This window comes from Calidris pugnax, unplaced genomic scaffold (genome assembly GCF_001431845.1).
Source record: "Calidris pugnax isolate Ruff unplaced genomic scaffold, ASM143184v1 scaffold63, whole genome shotgun sequence".
Taxonomy (NCBI): domain Eukaryota; kingdom Metazoa; phylum Chordata; class Aves; order Charadriiformes; family Scolopacidae; genus Calidris; species Calidris pugnax.
The window spans coordinates 4,480,565-4,501,582 of NW_015090852.1; the positions used below are offsets into that span (position 1 = coordinate 4,480,565).

General features: G+C 40.6%; 1 protein-coding gene across 1 annotated transcript in view; it reads right to left on the minus strand.

Moving 5' to 3' along the window:
- The window catches only part of NOTCH2 (notch 2), a 78,403-nt gene that overhangs the window by 19,284 nt on the left and 38,101 nt on the right, over positions 1-21,018 (minus strand). Inside the window, exons 9-20 of the mRNA XM_014943478.1 lie at positions 20,661-20,774; positions 17,099-17,332; positions 16,476-16,586; positions 14,619-14,811; positions 12,925-13,070; positions 12,199-12,318; positions 11,937-12,089; positions 8,765-8,993; positions 6,166-6,367; positions 3,426-3,579; positions 2,213-2,397; positions 1,241-1,373 (exon numbers count right to left, since the gene is read on the minus strand). Coding sequence (XP_014798964.1) covers positions 1,241-1,373; positions 2,213-2,397; positions 3,426-3,579; positions 6,166-6,367; positions 8,765-8,993; positions 11,937-12,089; positions 12,199-12,318; positions 12,925-13,070; positions 14,619-14,811; positions 16,476-16,586; positions 17,099-17,332; positions 20,661-20,774 — 1,974 coding nt within the window. The remainder of the gene's footprint in view (positions 1-1,240; positions 1,374-2,212; positions 2,398-3,425; positions 3,580-6,165; positions 6,368-8,764; positions 8,994-11,936; positions 12,090-12,198; positions 12,319-12,924; positions 13,071-14,618; positions 14,812-16,475; positions 16,587-17,098; positions 17,333-20,660; positions 20,775-21,018) is intronic.

The following is a 21,018-nucleotide window of genomic DNA, read 5'->3' on the forward strand; positions in this document are numbered from 1 at the left end:
GGTGCTTACACTGGCATCAGTTAAGTATTCGTTTCAAACTGGGCCAGGGACAAAAAAGCTAAGTCTTGATATCATAAGTAATTGTACCAATCATTTCTAATTACTTCCATTTACAAAAATAAAAGATTATCACATCCAAAAAGTAATTAAATCTCAACAAATAAAGACTGAAGAATTAATAGCAGTACATTCAGAACCCCTCAAAAGAGAATAGGTGTTTTAGTATAACACAGAAATTCTGGCAATGCAGAAATTGGTACATAAATATATTGATATTTACAATCCAGACTGGGAAGATGTGCTGACAGCCACACTAAAGCAAATGAAATGGTAATATGCATAGGCAGGAGGCAAATATATTAGATTATTCTAAAATTTTACTTAAATTTACTTTATGACCCAAGAGTTTAGTTCTATCTGACACACATCTGGAGATTTTGCCCACATTCAGACAACACACTTCAGAAAGAAAAAGTTCAGAGGAATGTAAAATCTTTAACTGACTTGAGACTTAAGAAAAAAAGTCAAGTGAGAAACCATTCACTGATGCGTTAAAATGTGCAATCCTGAATATTTTTAAAGGTAGAATTCAGGGCCATCAGGTCAGATGTAACAGGGAAGTAGAAGCTTAGGTTTCAAGAAACACGACATCAACCAGGCTGTGGAATCGTGCTTACTGAAAGCCACCATTATTTAACTGTTGACTTTTTTTTTTTTTAAAGAAAGAGCTTTTAATAAAAGAGCACAAATTTGCTGAAATAGTTTAAGCTAGCCTGGAGGCACTGAACTTCTTTTACACAAAAGACTCCAGGACAGAGGACAATGCAGCGCCAAAATTGGAACAAGTAAAGGACACTGGAAATTATGCAAGAACTAAGCAAGTTTTCTGTCTATTTCATAGCATCTTAGCCAAAAAGAAACCTTGCATTTACTATATTAAAAACAGAAAATGCTGGGAGGGACCTTAACGGTAAGCTAGTCTGTCCCCATTACCAAAGACAGACCATACATTCCCAAGGGACACTGTCATGACCTATTCCTTTAAAAGAAAAAAAAAAGAAAAGAAAAAAAGCAGCATTTATTTTTACAGAGAAACTATGTATCTCAAGGGAATCTGTGCACTTTGGGAACATTTTTTCAAAGAAAATAATGCATTCCCTTTAGACCCTGCGTCACGAAACCATCAGCCAGAAAGGAAAATTCCCTCTTGTAACGTTCACTTAATTACTGAGCTTCATACCCCGAGTTCCTGGTGGACAGGAGCACTTGAAATGATTGACGAGGTCTATACATGTTCCTCCATTCTGGCAGGGCTGGAACTGGCACTCATCCACTTCATATTCGCAGTTGACACCCTGGTATCCAGGCACACACTGCCAGTATAAAAATAAGTGTGAATAATCTTGTCCTAACAGATACACTAGTAGACATCTGAGAAAGGCTAACACTGACAAAACAAACCCTCAATGGGGCAGATTATGGCTGCCTTTCTACTGAAGCAATGTCAAGGGCTGCTCAGCCAGCCAGCTTAAGCACACAACTTGACTGTGTGACTACTCAACAGCACACTGCATGTTCAAATTTTAGTGACTTTGATCTTGCAAAATACAGAGATCAAATCCTGATACCCTTTAGCACTGAGACTGGCTTAAGAGTTCTGACTTAAGGTTTACATAAAACTCATCCTCTCCTTCTGGGCATGAGCTTCCAAGGTGTTCTACCATTCTGAAAAGCTTAGGAAGGCTGATGTAACATAATCTCATGGTCTTCAGTGCTCTCTGCATCGGCTGTAGGAAACAGAAAGCAGTAGAAGGCATCTCCCACCCTGAGAGGCAAGGGATACTTAGCCATCTAATAGGGAGAATAGAACACTCCTTTAATTAATTCTACATATGTTTTAATAAATTTAAATTTAATACCACACCTTGAGCAAAAAAATCTTTCAAGATAAGAACTCCCATCTCCAAAGAGGCAAGGAGTTCAAGTGGTCATCAACCACATCTCCTTACAATCACGCCTCTAATTCAGTCTTAAAAGCCTCTCGGGAGTGCTGCTTCTGCCACAGCTGAAATAAAAAAATCTTTCCAGGTGCAGGTTGCTTTTCACGGATTCATTCTACCAGTTGCACGTGTTTCTGATTTCTTTTGATTCCTTTGCAGTGCAATGCTCTAGATGTTTAGACCCCTTCCTGCCACCCCAGTGTGTGCATTACCTCGCACTGGTACCCGGCCAGGTGATCCCGGCAGGTCGCACCGTTCTGGCAGGGGCTGGAGTCACACTCATCCAGCTGCACCTCGCAGTAGCTCCCAGTGTAGCCCACCTGGCACTGACAGCGGTGCGAGTTCCCAGCATTCAGGCAGTGACCAGAGTGCTGGCACAACTGGTCCACTGTGACTCCTGAAACAAAGTGAAATACAGTGAGTAAACACGTAAAACCCATTTGCCCCCAGTGCTGGTAGCTCAGCCCAGAAGGAATACAGCTAGACACAAAAAATTGAAAAGTTAGAACTCAAAAATCTAAGAGTTACTCTTCAAATCACAGTGGGTCAGAACCAGAGCTGGCTTCCAAGTCACTGCTCTGTCCCCCTTTGGATTATTTGTATTCCCCCTTTGTATCATCACAACCACACCATCAACGCTGGCGTGAAGTATTTGTATTGCTGTATTATTTTACCAGGGGCTGGTGAATACCCATCTGAAGTGCTGCTGTTGGGGTACAAAGGCTCAATGTAGGTACGCAGAATGTCTGCAAAAGCTAGGGGAGCTCGACACCCTTCTCCTTTGACACTGAACCAGCTTGTTTGGATTTCCTAGACTGAAAGTGACATGGCAGTCTCCATCAGTCTGGGCTACAAGCCACGCTCCAGGAAGAAATTAACTTAAAAAACCAAATCTTTTACATGTGCATCACCTGAAGCAGGAAATTTGTACTTTTGGGGGCCATGGTATTACCTATATAACTAAATAGTGCAGTTTAGTAGACAGTATTCTCTGCGAAAATGCTGACAAAGATCATGACTTACAAGATACCTTTCTTGTACAAGGACAGTATGTCTTAAACCTGGCCTGCCTGGGATTTAGCAGAAAGGCATAAATGGACAATTTATTTTCCAAAAAGGTAGTCCGCGTAAAACCGTACTACTGAATCTCCGAGACTTCATAAAATATTTAATTCTTCTTTTCTAATATTTTCATGATAGAAGCTAGCTTCCTATGTCAGGGAGAATCAAGAAAGCCTTGACTCCCAAATAATAGCCTTGCAGAGAGATTTTTAGCTTAGAAGTGATCATGATCAGCCACCTATAGGCAAAGCTCTCGGGGGTTTCCAGTGCATGCTGGGTTCACAGGCATACGGGGAAGGGAGGTACAGATTAATGACGTATGTGGAAACGTTTTTAGTTAAAGCACAGAGGATGCTTATTTACCCCTTTGTGAAGCTGCCACTTGACATGAGACATTGGGCACATCGCAGTAAGCACCAGTCCAGCCAGGTGGGCAGACGCATCGAGTCTGGGCTCCGCTCTGGACACATGTCCCTTTATTCTTACAGGGAGACTTGCTGCACAGATCCATAAGTGCCTGGAGAGAAAAAACCACAACATGATACATGGCAAGAGCAGTAGGGAACACTACTCAGAGTACAAGTTCAAGAAGCAACGAAAGGAAGCTAGGTTCCATGTCCAAAAATTTTGCATAAGCAAAACTGGTTCCATGTGGCACTGGAAAGAAAGGGACAGTACTTCCCAAGTCTAAGCCAGGTGTTCCACTGACAGTCTCAAGAGCTCATAGGCCTAGGAAAGAGTCAATATACAGAGAAGTAAAGCCCAGATGGCAGCAACATTTCAAGGGTAAACTGATCCTCACACCTTGCTATGCAGAGGGATCTTTGGCTGGATGGGTTTGAGAAAATTCTGTCTTCTCTCAGACTAGGCTTTTAGTCCAAGTTCCACATCAGTAGAAGTCTTCCAGCTACCAAAAGTAAAAGGTGCCCCTTCTTTTTCCCAAACTCCCCCCCAACCTTCACTGCTTTTTGAGGATGACAGATGTGTTTCGCATTTTGATTTTTGCTTTTCCTTTTTGTCACTAACTCGCCATACCTGCTTTTGGCCCCATTTGCTCTAGTATGCTCTCTGAATTTTCCTGGCTTCTGAGATTCAGTTGAAATCCCACAACTGTTTCTGAACTGAAGATGGCCCCAAAATATCCTGCTTTTCCTGATTCCTTATATAAAAGAAAGTTTCCAAACAAAGAGACTAAAACTCAGTAAATCATCATATGAAAGTGGTGAGGACCCAAAATAACTCTGTCTGACCTAATATAAACCAGCCACTAACCATCATTTCCTTTCTGAGCACTTAGTCTTCAAAGTAATACAGCTATTTGATTTGAAGCTGACTTGAGGGAAGGATGAGGTTTTTAAAGTGAGTAGTATTGAATTTTGGCCGCAAAATGTCATTTCAGTTTCAGAAAGTTCTGCTTTTCAGATGCAAACTGTCTCCTCACAAAGATTAAAGTAGAAAAATCTGTGCTTTCACAGGCAACCTAAAAGAAACTTGGAATTAAGTTTTATCACATGTAGTTGAGCGTGAAGAAGAAAAATACTGAGCCTCTTGCTTCTGCATTTGTAATGAGTAGCTGTTTTACATGCAAATTCTATAACTTATGAATCATTGTCTGATTTTGTACCGCTTATTTAGCTTTGCTAATTAGGTCAAGCCTAAGACAAGAACTACAGTGTAGCTGTAATCTATAAATCTCTCCAATACAGCTTTGAATAGTACTTACAAATTTAGAAAGTTCTGATTCCTTGTATAAAATGGGTAATACATTACGATCAAGCTTCTCTGCACATAAAGCAGACTTTCTGAGAATCCACAACATTTAATTTGGGGACAGGAACATAATCCTTTTCTCAAGTAAAAACAAAGCAAACATAACAGAAGAGGAACTACTGAACTTCACAGTACTTTACGATCTCTCTCAATGCTAATTCTCCCCATGAGGTTTAAGTCGTGTGCCCAGAATGCGTAATTAGGGTAGCAGAGGGGTTGCTTTTTTATATCACTTCATTACTTTGCATTCACTTCCTCCATTAGCAATACCTAGAAGCCGACCTGACAATTTAATGTCTAGCAACGCACTACTGGAAAAATACCTCCCCCACTGCCACTAAAATGTTTCTTCTAACACCCGCTGCTTTACAAAGACACATTGGCACAAAAGACACTTGCAAAATTCTTGCAAAATTGTAGTATTTCCCAGTAGTTTAAGAAGTTGACAATTATTTTTCTTTTTAAATGGCAGCACTCAGACTGCTTATGAAGGAAGCCAATATCCTGTTTACTGTTCTGAAGCTAGAAATAGTCTCAAATAGTTCTTGCTGTTTTGATAAGTATAGAATAAAAGGAAAAAAACCTTTGATTTAAAAAATTAAATCAGCATTCTGTTTCCACGGTGATACGCCAAGTTTAAAGTTTTTAATAGGTACTAGTTAGTCATTTACAGTGTGGGTTTGCAGCACCTATGCTCAACTGTGGAAAACTATAAATTGAAGTTAAGTCAGCAAGGAAGGTTAGAGCTTTTTATTGAGGTTGTGAACAGGACAATCATGTCAGTTACTGCCCCAAGTCATTTTCTGGCTTCTTACAGAAAAAAATAAATCTACAGTCAATCCAGAATAACTACACCTCCCTGAAAAAATAAACCAGTTAAATCAAGGTCCTGCTAATCAGACAGGTATTTTGCCTTTTGGTTCGTGTTTGCCTTTTTTTTTTTTTTTAATACAGGATTCTGCCTTCAATCAGGACAATTTTGTGCTTCAAATGAAATACAGCCATTTTCAAGGCTAACAGCTGTTTTTCATTTCAGACGAAAACTAATCTAGAAAGTTCCAATAACACCTGTCCTCATAAATAACCAAGCATTTTTCTCTTCCTTGCAAACAGACACTTCTGATTTCCAGAGTTTTGAACGGGGGCACCTGCTCTCTTTGACAAAGGTGCTGGACTTGTTCTTCCCGGGGCTAACGGGCCAACCACCTTGTACCAGAACTGAAGGAACAAGATCTGCAACATTTGGTACCTCACATTTAAACCCATCACTTCTGCTGCTGGACAGTTTAAAGAACAGTGCCCCGTGCAAAACGGGCAAGAAAATGTCACCCACCTGACAGTTCTTCCCAGTATAACCCAAAGGACAGATACATCGGTACGTGCCCAGGCTGTCCACGCAAGTGCCTTTGTTCAAGCAAGGATGTGAATCGCACTCATTAATTTCTGTGAGGCAGAAGGGTCCTGTAAATCCCACCGGACACTGGCAAGTAAAGGAATTGATCCCATCCACACAAGTACCTCCATTGAAACAGGAGCTGCAAGAGAGCGAGAGCAAAGGTAAGCTGGGACAAAATGCAACCAGCTCACAGCCAAAACACCACATAGACATTACTGGAACGAGAGAGAAAACCAGATTACAGGATCTGCTGACCACCGTCAAGTTCCTGCTAGAGAAGCATAAATCAGTTTAACAGCAATTCAAGGAGACTCCAGCTCATTGTTTTTTACCTTGGCAGACAAAGAAAGTAAAGCAAAGCAGGGTTTCAATGAGTCATTAGTGATGGAGTTAACTTATTTAATGAAATGTTCCCAGCTACAACATGACCACAAAGAGTACACTACCAGGCAGGCGTGTGGCTTGCTCAAACTGATAAATTTTATACAAATTTTATTACAAATTACAATTGTATTACAAATTATGAGAAACAAAACAATTTGCCTTTTTTTTTTTTAGAGCTTCAAAGGAGTAAAAGGTATGTTTTCTCAAGGAAAAACTTTGTATAACATGCAAAACACAAGCATGTTCTTCATTGAAATCATGTGAAAGTATTGGTATTGCTAAATTCTTTCCTCCTCTTCTCATGAGAACTTAAGTCCTTGATTTGTAAAACTACTCATACATGCCCTGGCAGAATTCAGATCAAAGGAAATATTCCCCCCGCCCCAATCTTCTCCTTATAAGAAATTCTGCCAGGTTAGGTGTCCTATGGAGAAGTGACTGGGAAAGTTAAGAGAAGTGATGCCTCATGCAAAATTGCCTCCTTTTTCCTTCTACAGAAACGCCTGCCAGGAAACTCCCTCTCCTCTGAAAATAACCCTAGATCAGACTCAAGATAATCAGTTTGATAAAGCACACAAAACGAATTCATGCTTGTTATCTGTCCTGTGTACTGTCAAAGGGTACTTCCATGAGAGAAGCCACTGACTCACCTCCCTGAACTTCCAAGTGCAAGTTTTGAGTAGCTAAATTCTGACTGTGATTACGGTTGAGATGTCAACATTAACCTATTCATTAGAGACGTTCCTCTGCCTTGTGGGCTGAATGCAGGGAGCAGAAACTACTGTTTACATTCATGGCAAAACAGGGAAGAGAAGACAGAGGAACTGTCAATCACTTGGCGTGTTTCACTGAAATCAGGTACCCATCTCCAAAAGAAGGTGGCACTCTCTCACAGGCAGCTTCTCACGTAAGACACAGAAGAATCATTTGCACAGAATTCAAATTAGCCAACCACCACGGCGCTCTTAAGTATAGCTCAGGAAATCTTGGTTGGGAAGGTGTGACTGGTTCAGCTTGGCAGAGCATTGAAAATTGCTACATCCTTCATTCATACCTGCAAGACTGGTTTCTGTCCTGACTGATAACGAAAACAAAAACAGGATGCACCTCAAGGAAGAACCAGGCGCTCTGCTAAAACACCCAGCATATTTCACTTGATTAAACAACTGTTGTGCAAATTAAACACACCCTCATCACTGACACAATCCAGTTCTTAAGCAAAAGATGTTAAAATACTTCCTCCCCCACAAATGCAATTTTATAAAAGGTAAGAAAGATTTTTTCTTTATGTGCAGAAAACTGATGATGCTACCAAGAGCTTTGCATTTAGGCATCTTAATTTTTTTGGTAACTAGACTAGAACAGACTATTTTTTAAATTTTTATTTTTTTTTTAACCACCTGAAGCTTTATTAGAAATTGTTTCCATTTGAGAATCTGAAGTTACTTACATCAGTCCTAACAAAGCTTGAAATAAATATGCAGGAAGATGATGGATACACTGGGTTAACTATCAGAGAGCTTTTAAAACTACCATTTATATAAGGACCAGCTGTTGAGCATTTTAACTCAGTTCCACACCTACCCCCACTTCAGGAGGACCTCAGATTTTATCTCAACACTGCTAAACCACATCCAATTTGTGCGCATTAGAAGATCACTGATGATTAAACCTTTCCAGTACAGAATTTGTGGATTTACTGTTCCTCCTGGTTGCTTCTTCATATTATTTTCAGTCAATAATTCAACTCAGGGCTAACTTATTTTTCCTGCCTTTCTGAGAGTTGGCCATTGCTTCCATTTTTGCAGCTTTTGTATTTCTCAACACAGTTAACTGTTTGTAACCAATCAATTACTTCCCCTCCCCATCTGATAATGGTCTTGTAAAAATATAAATTATTTATGTTTTAATAAGCTAGCATTTGTTACTGTCTTAACGTTTGTTAAACACTGTTCCTCCTATGATGGGACTAAGCTTCTAAACTAGTCATGCAAACAAGACCAACTTTTGACAGGCAACTCTCTTCCAGCTGGCATCCTGCAGAAGGAAAGCGAGCTTTCCTTGCATGAATCGCCCGCAGGTCTCAGTGACAAAAGGCAGGAAAACAGTTGAAAACTCCTTCTGAGTAGGACTGACTTCAAGCTTCTCTCACCTCTCAGTGCACTCATCGATGTTGTTCTCGCAGTTGGTGCCCTCAAACCCAGGCTGACACTTGCACGTGTAGCTGTTGACGTAGTGGGTGCAGGTCCCTCCATTCCTGCACGGTTCACTCAGGCACTCATTGGTATCTGTTTGACATTTATCCCCGTGGAATCCAGGCAGGCAGATGCATGAGAAAGAATTTATCCCATCCACACACGAAGCTCCGTTTTGGCAGGGATCTAAGATAGAAGCATTACAGGAAGTGTTAAAACGGGGAACGGTCAAAGGCCAGGCCTGGAGTAGTAGCTTTTGGGAAAAAAAGCATCACACAGCCCAGAGCGTGACAGACTACTGACAAGTTTTTCTGAGCCACTGTATGGAAGAAATAATTGCAAAGCGTTATCAATAACTCACTCACAAGAAGGCGCGGATCAAAGCCAAGCTTCAAGCCCTAAAGGTTTCTCTGCTGGGATTTGTTCAGCCAAAACCAACAAAACCAGACCTAAAGTCTCTTGGTTTAAAAATCAAACTCCTCTTTTTAAATAAATGCCTGCTGAGAACGACAATAAAACCAGCAACTGTTTCTTCTTCCTTATCAAGTCTTATTCATAAGAGAACTCAGACTGTTCTCTTTCTTCCAGACACTGCTCAACACACAAAAGAACTTGTGTGCTCCGTTTTAAGTATGAAAGCAGTCCAGTCAAATCAAATGTGAATGTGTAAATTACTATATATATATGAGCACTTATGTGTTACTGAGCACTTGGTATTTTTCCCAGTATCAAAGGTTGAATGGAGAAAGGCTGGCAGAAAAGCTCACAAATTCATACACAACCTTGGACTCTTCTCATCTCTGCATTTCTTGACATTTTCTTTATCGCTACCATGACCTTGTTAATTGTTTATCACCATTTTTTGCTCTAAGCCACCCCCTACTACTGTTTTCCCTCTACTTCCACAAGTACTGCCTGAACGAGCTCTGCCATTCAGTAATTTCTTCCTCCTTTATTCCTTCCACTTTTGGATTTAAGACCTACATTACTGTGTCAGATAGTGCTGCTTCTGAAGCCAGTTTCCTTTTCATAGAATCATAGAATCGTCTAGGTTGGAAGAGACCCTTGGGATCATCGAGTCCAACCATGTACCTACTCTACAAAGTCATCCCTACTAGTCATTTTCTACTCTACTACTTTCTACATCCCTACTAGTCATTTTCTACTCTGCATTCCCTAGACCAACTGCCTATGGAAATGAAGGCAGGGAGGGAAACTGGGAGGGGGAAGGAAAAGGGGAGACAGGAAGGAAGATGAAAAAAAGGTTAAGGAGCTGGTTTTTTGGATCTATGACTATCTTTAAGTACTACTAAAATACAAACTTTAAAAGGCAAATAGACTCCACCAAAAATTTGCAGTTCAACATAAGTACAAAAATCATTCTGTTCACGGTAAATAAAGAAAACAGATGTGAAAGGTAATTAAAGCTCATTTATTGACTAAGAAATACGCTCACATGATAAAAAAATTGTGTTACCAGAGACACACCTGCATCCAGTTAAAGGTCATCTGACTACTGCACAGAAAAAGCACATTTGAAGTGAGACCCCTGGCAGCTACAAAATGCTGGTGTCTGTGGCAGCCAGCCATTTATGACTGAAGCCAAAAGCTGCACGTTAGTTTTCTGTGCTGCACATTTACTGACAGAAAAAGGAGACTCGAGTATCAACTTCTCAATAAGTTCTTGTTGTTGGAGGGTTTGTTTGCTTCATAGATTAAAGACATTTGGCTCAAGCCATGGAAGGTTTTTGTTACGCTAAATGAAATCAGCTGTAGCATTAATTTCAAATTCTTCTTCAACCTCATGGGTGTGCTGCCTAACAGACAACATGGGATGAATCTCACAGCTCTCAGAACACTTAGGAATAGAGAGAGATTTCCCAGCTCTTCAACAGAGAAAGACAAACACTTGAAAAATGTTTTTATCTTCAGACACCCACATAAAAACTAACAGGAGCAATAATTTTGTTGGCTTCAGCAAGCAAAGCTTTGGGTCAATGCACCAATGTGACATTTTTTGTACTATACCTGTTTGCTCAGAAAGAGGGGATCAAAAGCTCAGGCTGAGCCAAATGTCTTAGAAGTTCTTTCAGCAGTGCTGCTTTGCGGTCTCCTACGGTAATTTTTGCTAACAGACTTGTTTGGATCCTTCACTACAGCAGTCACAAATTAAAATTTTTTTCAATGCAAAATATAACTCTCTAAATTCATACCTAAAGTCTTTAAGACTTTGGTTTGGTAATTTTAAAAAGCTAATAAAAAATAGAGGTTTGGATTTGGAGGTTTTTTGGTTGTTTTTCTTACAGACACAGCCAATTAAAAAATTACAACATTGTGAACTCATCCAAGGTTTGATAAAGCACTTTTCAAATAGTAACAAATGAACTTTTAAACACATGACACTTCTCAGGAGACTCTGATTTCATCTGATGATGATACAGAATATGCCCAGCAAGAAAAAGAAGTTACTATGTATTTGGTTTCCCTTGTAAACAGCAGCATCGAGGGCATGAAATTAACATTTTCTTTCTTGTAATTTATACAATTTCAGTACTCATCAGTGTATGGGCTATCCTCCTGCAACTGATACGTATTCCGGAACGGAGTGCCTTCCTGCTGCTTAATTTGCTTTCAAATATGAATAAACTGGAACAGCAACAGGACCCACTCTTTCCAGAATATTAATGTCAGACAGAGACATTTCAGGAAAGACTGCTATACCCCAGATTCCCACCACACCTTGATCAAGCTTAACATACCTTAACAGGTAAGTCCTGCAGTGTTACTTTAACTGGGTGTATTAACATTTCAGGCAAATATAATTCTTTATTTAACAGTGTTCCTTGTTCAAGTATGTAAACGCTAAGGACCTTTTCAAGTTAAGAATCTGGGAACAACCCCTACTATCAGTTAGAACACTGCAGTCCATTTCTAGCAGCTGAACATGGTGGATTTCGACTGCCTCAAACATGTAAGTCTTAACAAAGCTGAGGTTTGGGTTTTTTTGTCTTTCTGGTAAGATATTACATAAGACCTTTCACAGTATCTGTCAAACAGTAGTCATCAACAGCACAGCAAAATTATTCCTAGGAAGAACTGGAAAACACAGAACAATCTGCTGATACTCACTTGAAAGGCAGTCGTCAATGTTACTGTCACAGTCTCCTCCAGTAAAGCCTGGCCGACACTCACACAGGTAACTGCCTTGAATATTATGGCACAGAGCATGATTTTTGCAGGGCTTGGAGAGACATTCATCAATATCCACTGTGCATCTCTCCCCTGAAACACGGAGAGTCCAAAAGTAAGACCCTCATAAGGCAATGGTCAAAAGGCTGAATGCCAACACAGCCCAGGGTGGAAAGCACAGTATGTTCCCCATCTACATTACCTTCCCAGCCAGGGGCACACTGGCAGGTGTAGCCTTCAGAGTCAGGAGATTCTTGGCAAATTCCCGAGTTCTCACAAGGATCGGGGGAACAAGGAGCAACCACCACCTGGCAGTTCACACCTGGAGAGCAGAAGGGGGAAAAAACAGGAGAACATGCTGCTAAGAGCTTGGTGCTTCTTGGAGGAACAAGTAAGAGACTGTAACTTGCATGATTATCCTACACAGCAGTGGACAGCATTTCCATATTTGAAAAATCTCAGCAGAAGGAAAAGGAGATCAGGGCTCAGTGGGTACGAGCAGACAGCAGCCATGGTAATTCCGAGTTGAATGCCCCTTCAATTCTCAGTACATTTATATAGCTCAGTACTCCTCATGGGCTCAGTCGGTACGAGCAGACAGCAGCCATGGTAATTCCAAGTTGAATGCCCCTTCAATTCTCAGTACATTTATATAGCTCAGTATAACTTTCTTACAAAGAAAATTAAGCTGAACTGCCAACAGGACATTTCTTAATGAGTCCTAAAAAGGCTTAGATATGGTCTTATTAAGTACTCCACTGCTGTATCGTGTCTAAATGAATTGACTGTAATTTAACTCCATACAACCATGGCATTTCCCCTCTTGAGTCTTATTTCCATGAAGTTTAATGAAAAGATTATAATGCACTAAGGGTGCAATGAAGTGGAAAGGAAGAAGAGAAAAAAAAACTTCTCTCTGCATTTTTACCTTTGAATCCTTTCCTACAGGTACATCTGTATCCATTCAACAGATCCTCACAAGTTCCTCCGTTCTGGCACGGGTTTGATTTACATTCATTCCCTTCTGTAGAGCAGTAATCTCCTATCCAGCCTGGATCGCAGACACACTTGTACCTTTAAAGGCAAAAACAGCAGCAATTTTAAGAGCATTCTGAAATAACTCTTCTACTAGCCAGTTTCTCCTGGATTAGTTTTGGAGAGAAAACCAGAAGAACTCTCTTTAGGAGTGTCCTAAGTTTCATCTAGTTTTGAAAAAAACTAAATAGTTTTTTTCAAAAATAAAAAAACTGCATAGTTTTGAAAATACTGAAAATAAACCCTCTCTTAAAACCACAATTCCCTCCATTACAGTTTTCACAAAGTGCTCAGTCAACCAGCAGTACGTTTCTGCTTTGATAAGACCTCTCAACACATTTAAACAAAGACAGAAAAAAAGATTTTGAAAAGTGGAGGGGAACAATAGGTTGCAAAGATAACTAGACTGATTTAATACAAAGCAGTGGTTACAAATGGAAACAGCTGGCTGGGAGCAGGAGCAGTATTCTCCATCACGTTTCAAAATGTGAAGTAGAGCAGCACTCCACCCATATGACATAAAACCAAGGACTCGGTGAATCACCTTGGACTCAGGCCACCTTGAACACACACACACACAGGTCTCCCTCCCTGTCATGCAAACAAGATGTATTTTATCTGGCACCGAGCATAAGGTGTGCATGGGCATAAATATGAATGCAGGTGACAGATGACAGACAAGATGAACCAAAACATTTGTTTTCCAAGTTTACACGGAGGCTGAATTAGCAATAAAGGCAGCCTTCCCGCCAGCTCCGGGGAAAGTGCCGAATCCTGCCCTGCAGAGCCACTCGCAGTGGTAAATCACCTGCTCACCCAAGTCCTGACAACACTTTCCAGGATGCAGCTACTCCATGTACAGTTGGGAAGTTTCACAAACACAAATCCCACCTCCCCAAACCTGTTGACTCCACAGGCCCTGCACTCCCAGACTAATTAACCAAAAGAGCTTTGATTCGGGGCTTCTGAAATCAGCATTTGGCCTTCAATTCAGAAGCAACTACTACCATCAAAATAGCCGGAAAGAGCTTTCCCTTTTTACTGCTGGACATGCAACAGCATGACTAAAGCTGACGAAATCTCAGCCTTGGACTGTTCTAAGCCAAATACCACTCTATGTCCCATTGTCAAAAGTTGTCTGCCTGTTCCTTAATACAGAGTATTTGGGTAGCCAGAACAGCACCAGCCAAAGAGACTCTCCATGCTGAATGTTTTAGAGTTTGAAAGAACAGGTTGCTGCTGCGCCCCAAAGATTCAATTTGGAACCCTTTCTTTATTTTAATTGCATTCACTCTACTCACTTGAATTGCCAAACCCTCCCTTTAGACGGTGACAGTCCACCCTGCGCTACATGCCCATGCAAAACCAGCAAAGAATACAATGCAGGACAGAAAAACCGATGTTGAAACAGCACAGGCTTCAGCTGGTGACTAAAGGTCTACACCTCACTGTGATTATGTCATGGGCAGCAGCTAAGTCCTGGATCTTAATCAGAAACCTCAAGTAAAGATGGAACTCCAGGCAAAGCAAGAAAAAACCAAAATATAGTAGGCAGCAGGTAAATTTAATGTAACAATAAGTACTTACCCACTCGTAATATGTGTGCAGTTGCCATGTACACAGGGATTACTAAGACAGCCATCTGCCTGTGACTGGCAGTGAGGATGATGGTAACCTTCAGGACATACACACCGAAAGCCATTGACTTCATTTATACATGTTCCACCATTATGACATGGGTTTGATGTGCATTCATCAATGTCCACATTACAACGTGGGCCTAGAAGAAGAACCAATACTTACTAAGGAGTATTTCTTGTAAGAACGTTTGCTTTCCATGTCTGTGAGAACATACATTGAGACACAACTCAGTAAAGCCAATGCAGCGGGACAGAGCTTGCATGCCTCCGTGCTTTAAGTCAAGTCAAGAGAAGCATTTTTGAAAGATGCAGCACTTTTCTGTGCCTGGAAAACAGCACTTAACACTCAACAAGTATTTACAAACCATTCAAGAATCTCAACAGAATTCCACTAAAAATCACCGGTTAATATTCATTAGGAAGGCAAAAGTCACTCAACGGTATCATGCTTCGAACAAACCTCTTGAGCTCCACTTGTCATAGCCCTGCTCTTCTGCTTTGAAAGTACCTACCCTTTGAACAACCAACACTGCCATACTGTCTGCAGTAAATACAGTTCTTGTGGTTTATTGCGCAAAAGGGACTCTAAAAAACACCGTTTCCTGTTTTGCCTGCCTCTGATTACGACTGCAAGATGCTTGAAGTAGTGACCATAAGATCTTGTGAGGCTGGAAAGCTAAACAAAGTGAATGTTGCAGTAAGTTGAAAGCATTTTTAACATAAGGATAGGACAAAGTAATGAGACCCCATGCAAGCCAGCTCTTTAAATACTGGAACATGGCCAATTCATCATATTACTGAATTATTTTAACAGCAAAAGAGTAAGAGGTCCAGTAGGATAACAAATATGGTATGGCAGCAAAAAAGAAGACTGAAAGGCAAGAGTGTTCAGGATCATGCCTCTTCCTTTTCTGGGGACTAAAGAGTACCACCATGCCAGAGCCAAAGGAAGGCAGGAAGGGGCGTCAGAAGTTCAGAAAGACACCAAGAGAAAAGCACAAGACACATGAAACCTCTTAGTGCTATTTCTAATGCATTTCAGATCAATTCTAATTAGAATCATTCAGTAATAAACAGTAACAAACGTGATGAGAAAACAGTTATAAACAGCACCAACTGCTTTACAACAATTATTTTATGAGCGCATTACCCTACATGGCTCAAAACATATTAAGGCCATTATAAACAGTGTTGAGATGTGCTTTAGTCATCAGAAATAGTCCTGATGCAGATCTACAGTTCTAAGCATAAAAGTGTCTTCTTTCAGCCCTGCTTTTACTGTATTAGATAATTCTTTATAGTTTAAAAAGGAAACAGAACAGACCACACTATGAAAGAGAAGTACTGAAAAAAGCAGGTGATTCATTTGGAGACTTCAGAGTGGAGAACAGCTCATCAGAACACTGAGACAAAGCTTTGCTTTCACAGAAAGAGAAATACTGTTCATGGCCAAAGCCCAAGGTATTGTCTAATCAAATACCTCTCTATATTGTCCACAATCTCTCTGTCCCTGAGAAGAAGCTGTAAATAATAAACCGAGTCACATGGGTTTATTTGTTATAAAACCAAGAACCCTGAATTGGATGTAATTACCTAACAAGAACGGCATCTCAAAGCACAGATTAGGCCATTTTTCTGCTTGGTAAGAACTTGCTGTAATGCAAGACGCTGAGATTCAAAGATTAGAAGGATTTACCGAGATACCAACTGAATCCCTTGCAGTCTATATGCAAAGACCAGCTTCCTTAGCTACCCGGATAACTATCTTCAAAACAACTCAAAGCTATCAGGTAGCTGACTTTACCTGTAAATCCAGGTTTGCAAGCACAATTGTAGCGATTAATGCCATCAATACAGTCCCCGTGAATGCATGGGTTACTTGCACAGTCATCAAAGTTATTTTCACAGTTCACTCCTGGAAAAAAAAAAAAGTAGAGGAATAAGGAGGCCAAATCTTACAAGGAAGACAACATAACAATTTCGCAGAAATAGGCAAATTAATAACCCCACCTGCTTCAAAAGTACATTTGCATTGGTCCAACTCAAACAGGTGACGATGCCAAATTACTGTTACACTGAGGAATGTCACCCAGGTGCTGAATGAATATGACCCTGAACTTGTACTAAGGGTTTAAACAAAAGAATACACCATTTTGAACACTGTGCCTATTTTTTTTCTGCGTGCTTGAATTTTGGAAGTAAAGAGGAGGTAAATTCTTCCAAGACCAGTTGCAGTACCAGTGTGGATTAGGCAATCCTCACAAACACAGGAAAATTGAGCAAGGAAAAGTCACATGAAAATGATACTCTCAATACTATAAGCTTATCTCTGTATGCAAATTAAGCACACACCAAGAACACACACAAGAAATAATTAAATGCTTGAATTGTGTTAGAATCCAGTCCTTCCACTTGTGCTGTACGCACCTGAAGTGCCAAGCAAACAGTTGCACTGGTAGCCATTCACCAAATCGATGCAGCGCCCTTGATGGAGGCAAGGATTGCTGTGGCATTCGTCTATCTGCTCGCTGCATATGGCCCCCATGTAGCCAGGATTGCATATACAGGTGTACGAATCAATTCCGTCTTGACATTCCCCATGGTGGCACGGATCAGGATCACAGTTGTTGATATTCTCCTCACACAGAAGGCCAGTAAAACCTAAGGAAAAATGATGAACAGGAGTTAACTAAGAAGTCAACTGGTATCACGCTGGGGTGAATATAATCCAAACACAGAAAGATTCATATTAAGAATCAACAAAGTGGCAGATAGCACAAAAAGTAACCGGGCATCTCAACTGCTGCCCGTTTTCCAGCCCTGGAAAATAACTCTCTTCGGCTGCTCACAGCATTACAGAACAACATCTTGCATGGAGAACCCTGGCATTGGAAGTGGTTACCTTCAGTTTATTCAGAACAGTAGCAATGAGAGGAAACATGTAAATCTCCATGGGAAATATTTACTTGCATCAGTATAAACTATCTAAAGGCACTCTTCTGTCATTATTTCCTCTACACAATACCAGGGGGGTTGACTTTTTTAGTATGAGAAATTACTGCAAAGTCGCTGCAGAAACCTTCCCAAGGGAACTCTCTTGGCTCATGTCAAAGCTTCTGCAGCTCTGCTTATGAAAAAGTCTCTTGCCCCTCTCATTGGGAAACCTTTCAGTAATTCCAATCAAGCACCAACTGCAAATTTAAGAAAGACTGCATGCAACTTCTTCAGTTAGGAGCAATGAAACAAGCAGCAATTTGGCCTGTTTCATTCTGCTTCAGCTGGGAAACATCCTGAGCAACAGAGGAGGGCAGAATCTATTCATCAGAAGAGCTAAAACAATGGTTCGGGAAGCTCAGAGCAGCAAAAAAACTCCCTCAGGAGCCCTGTTTTCCATGATGGAGCAGAGCTATATGAAACAGAGACAATTTAAAATAAAAGGTTTTCAGAGATAAGGTTTTGGAGCAAGAGCTCATGCTGCCTTCCAGCAGCTGGAGATTAGGAAGGTAGACCTTCAAATTTCAGACACCAACTGGAGACTGATACAAACCAAGCTGCAGGGAATTTCAACAGCTGAAGAGCAATTCTCACCTGAGTATTATAAGTGGATAACAGGCTCCCCATTTTTCATACAGGTTTGTGGTTATTTCTCTGGTCAAACATACCAGGTGACGGCTAACATTTCCAAGTTCTGCGAACGTATGCATGGATGAATGGGTGTGGAAGTAGGTGGGGAGAGGGAAGGGAAGCTAGTTAGAGAGATGGATATAAAAAGATGTCAGGAAAGGAAGAAAAATAAACCGGTAAGAGGACTAACAGGGGCAAAAAATAAATAAAATAAAAAAATTTAAAAAAAAAAAAGGAGGCAAAGAAAAGAGGAAAGACCTAAGACAACTCAAGAAAACTCAAGAAAAGAAAAGCCATGATCTACCACTGGGAAGGAGAAGTGGAATAATGCCGGAAGGGAAAGAAAAGACAAAAAGCAAGCAGTAAATAGAGCTATCTGTACAGCATTTGGCCAAACATTTTGCAGTTTTCATTCACTTTGGCAGCTGGCGATTACCATTCAGGGAACACCTATCACTCATAATATGAGATCAATAGATCAAGAACATACTCAAACATTATTTTCCAGTAACTGATATGCCTTAATGACAAATTCCATTTCAGTCTTATAGAAGGCTGTGAGTATTAAATACAATACTTAGCATACGTTCATTCAAAAAATTACTACCTTGTCTCCTATTGTAGCTTGACTGAACCACTTAAAGATCAGATATATTTCTCAATCTCTTAACTGAACATACCTTACTGAGATACAACTTCCCTCTTTGCAGACAAGAGTTAGACTAGAAAAAAACCCACTTGAATATAGAACATAAGAATGCCTCAGGATAGAAAAAAGTCCTAATGCAGAGTCCCTCTTCCATTTTCAGCCAAAGCACTAACCAAAGATTTTACTAAGAGCTGCTGTTTCAGTAACAAACATTTGGTTGCTTTCAGCCTGCTCCTTGAAAATGCTCCACACATCATATGCCTTCATGGAAGCAGTATTCTTCCCTCCTCATCTGGGAAACCTAGAATTTCTGTACTGAGATGGTTCCGGCCCTTTAGTGCCCAAATTCAAAACACGCTTTTCAAGGCGCACCTCTCCACGTTGTCCTCCACTCCATGACCCAAAACCCTCCTAGTTCGAATAAACTCTGCATTCTCTGTGAATGAAAGCAATCAGACCACACACCAGCTTGAGAAAGACTTTCTAAGGTAGTTTACAAGTCTGGAGAAGATTTGAGCTTTTCTGTTTCTTTCAAGTGTCATCTTATTGTCACATGCTGTAATCAAAAGGAGAATTCTGACAACAGTAATTTTTCCTCTCCTGATTAGAACTACTGTATCCCCCTACTTCCAACAAATTCATTGTTTCTTCAGGTACTTTGGGGAAGGGGATGTGTGTGGAAAGACTGGGGAGGAATTTTTAGGCTAATCTCTACTATATTCTGTACAGCGCAGAATAAATTAGTGAAGTCAAATTTGCCTTAGCAATTTGATTATTGTAATGATTCAAAATGAGAAAAATTGCACATAAATCTAGCCAACATAGCAGCACGCTTCTGGGACAAAGATACCTCCAGGAATTGTTCAATCTCTTCCCTAATGGAAGAGCTAAAGCAAATGCATTCCATGCCTGGATCTGCATCACCTGCAATGCATCACCCACCATTAAATGAAAGCAACCAAAAGTCATTCCTTACTGAGAATTAGAGTGTAGCAGCTCTGAACTGCCCACACCCTCTTATTTGACCAGATATTAAATTTATCTACATCACTCCTAGAGGGCTGAAGATAAGAAAATCCCATAATTAAACCTGACGCTTCTACATGTATAATTAACCAAGCAGTAAAGGAATTTAATGCCTTCAAAAAAACCACCTCGGTTCCATCCACAGCTCTGCTAAAATTTCTGTATGATGCTTGACAAAACATTTTAACTACATTTTAGAAAGCAGCTCCTGCATGGTATCTCTTCCAGAGGACTGAATTTTTACTGCATTTATCTTCTGCTTTAGACATAAAATAGCCTGACCCAACAGAAATCAGAATACACAGTAGTAATGCTCTGTCCACCTCTTGTTCTTCAACTGTATACTATATAATCCAACCTGGCAGAAAGAAAGAAAGGTAAGCCACATATAAAAGGCTTCATATCTCTGTTTTTCCACTCGTGGATTCCATAGCCTTCTGCGAGGCAAGAGATGGGGCTGAAAGAGGGAGGCCAGAACTCCCATCGATTGTGAACTTATTGCTGTCACAAGAGAAAGGCTTTCTGCACTTAAATGCTATTCTCTGCCGCAAAGGAGTAGACAAAGCTTTGCAACAAACAAGCAGTATTTCAGAGAAAGACAGAAAGAACGCTGACACTTCCTTGACCACCCCTTTACATATTTAGGTTACGTGCGACCTCCAGTCCAGGGGCTCTGGACACAAGACTAACCTGTGGCACACTGGCACTCATAGCCATTGGGATGGTCGATACACTTGGCTCCATTGAGACACGGCGTGCTGGAGCAGTCATCTATATCAATCTGACACACGGCACCACTGAATCCTGAAAGGCAGAAAAAAAGAAGAAAATCCAGAAGTCGTTTTAAGCAGCTAATCTAAACAGCTGCACTGATTTATTAGTGAATCATTAAGACTACCCAAATATAAGCTCAGTCAATCTAAACTCAATTGCATCACTAAGCACACACACCACACCCTGGATGGACTGGTTCCTCCTCCAAACCACCAGCCAAATATAGTTTCTATCCTCCAGATCAAAGGAGCCTCAGTTTGAAAAGTGAGATGGC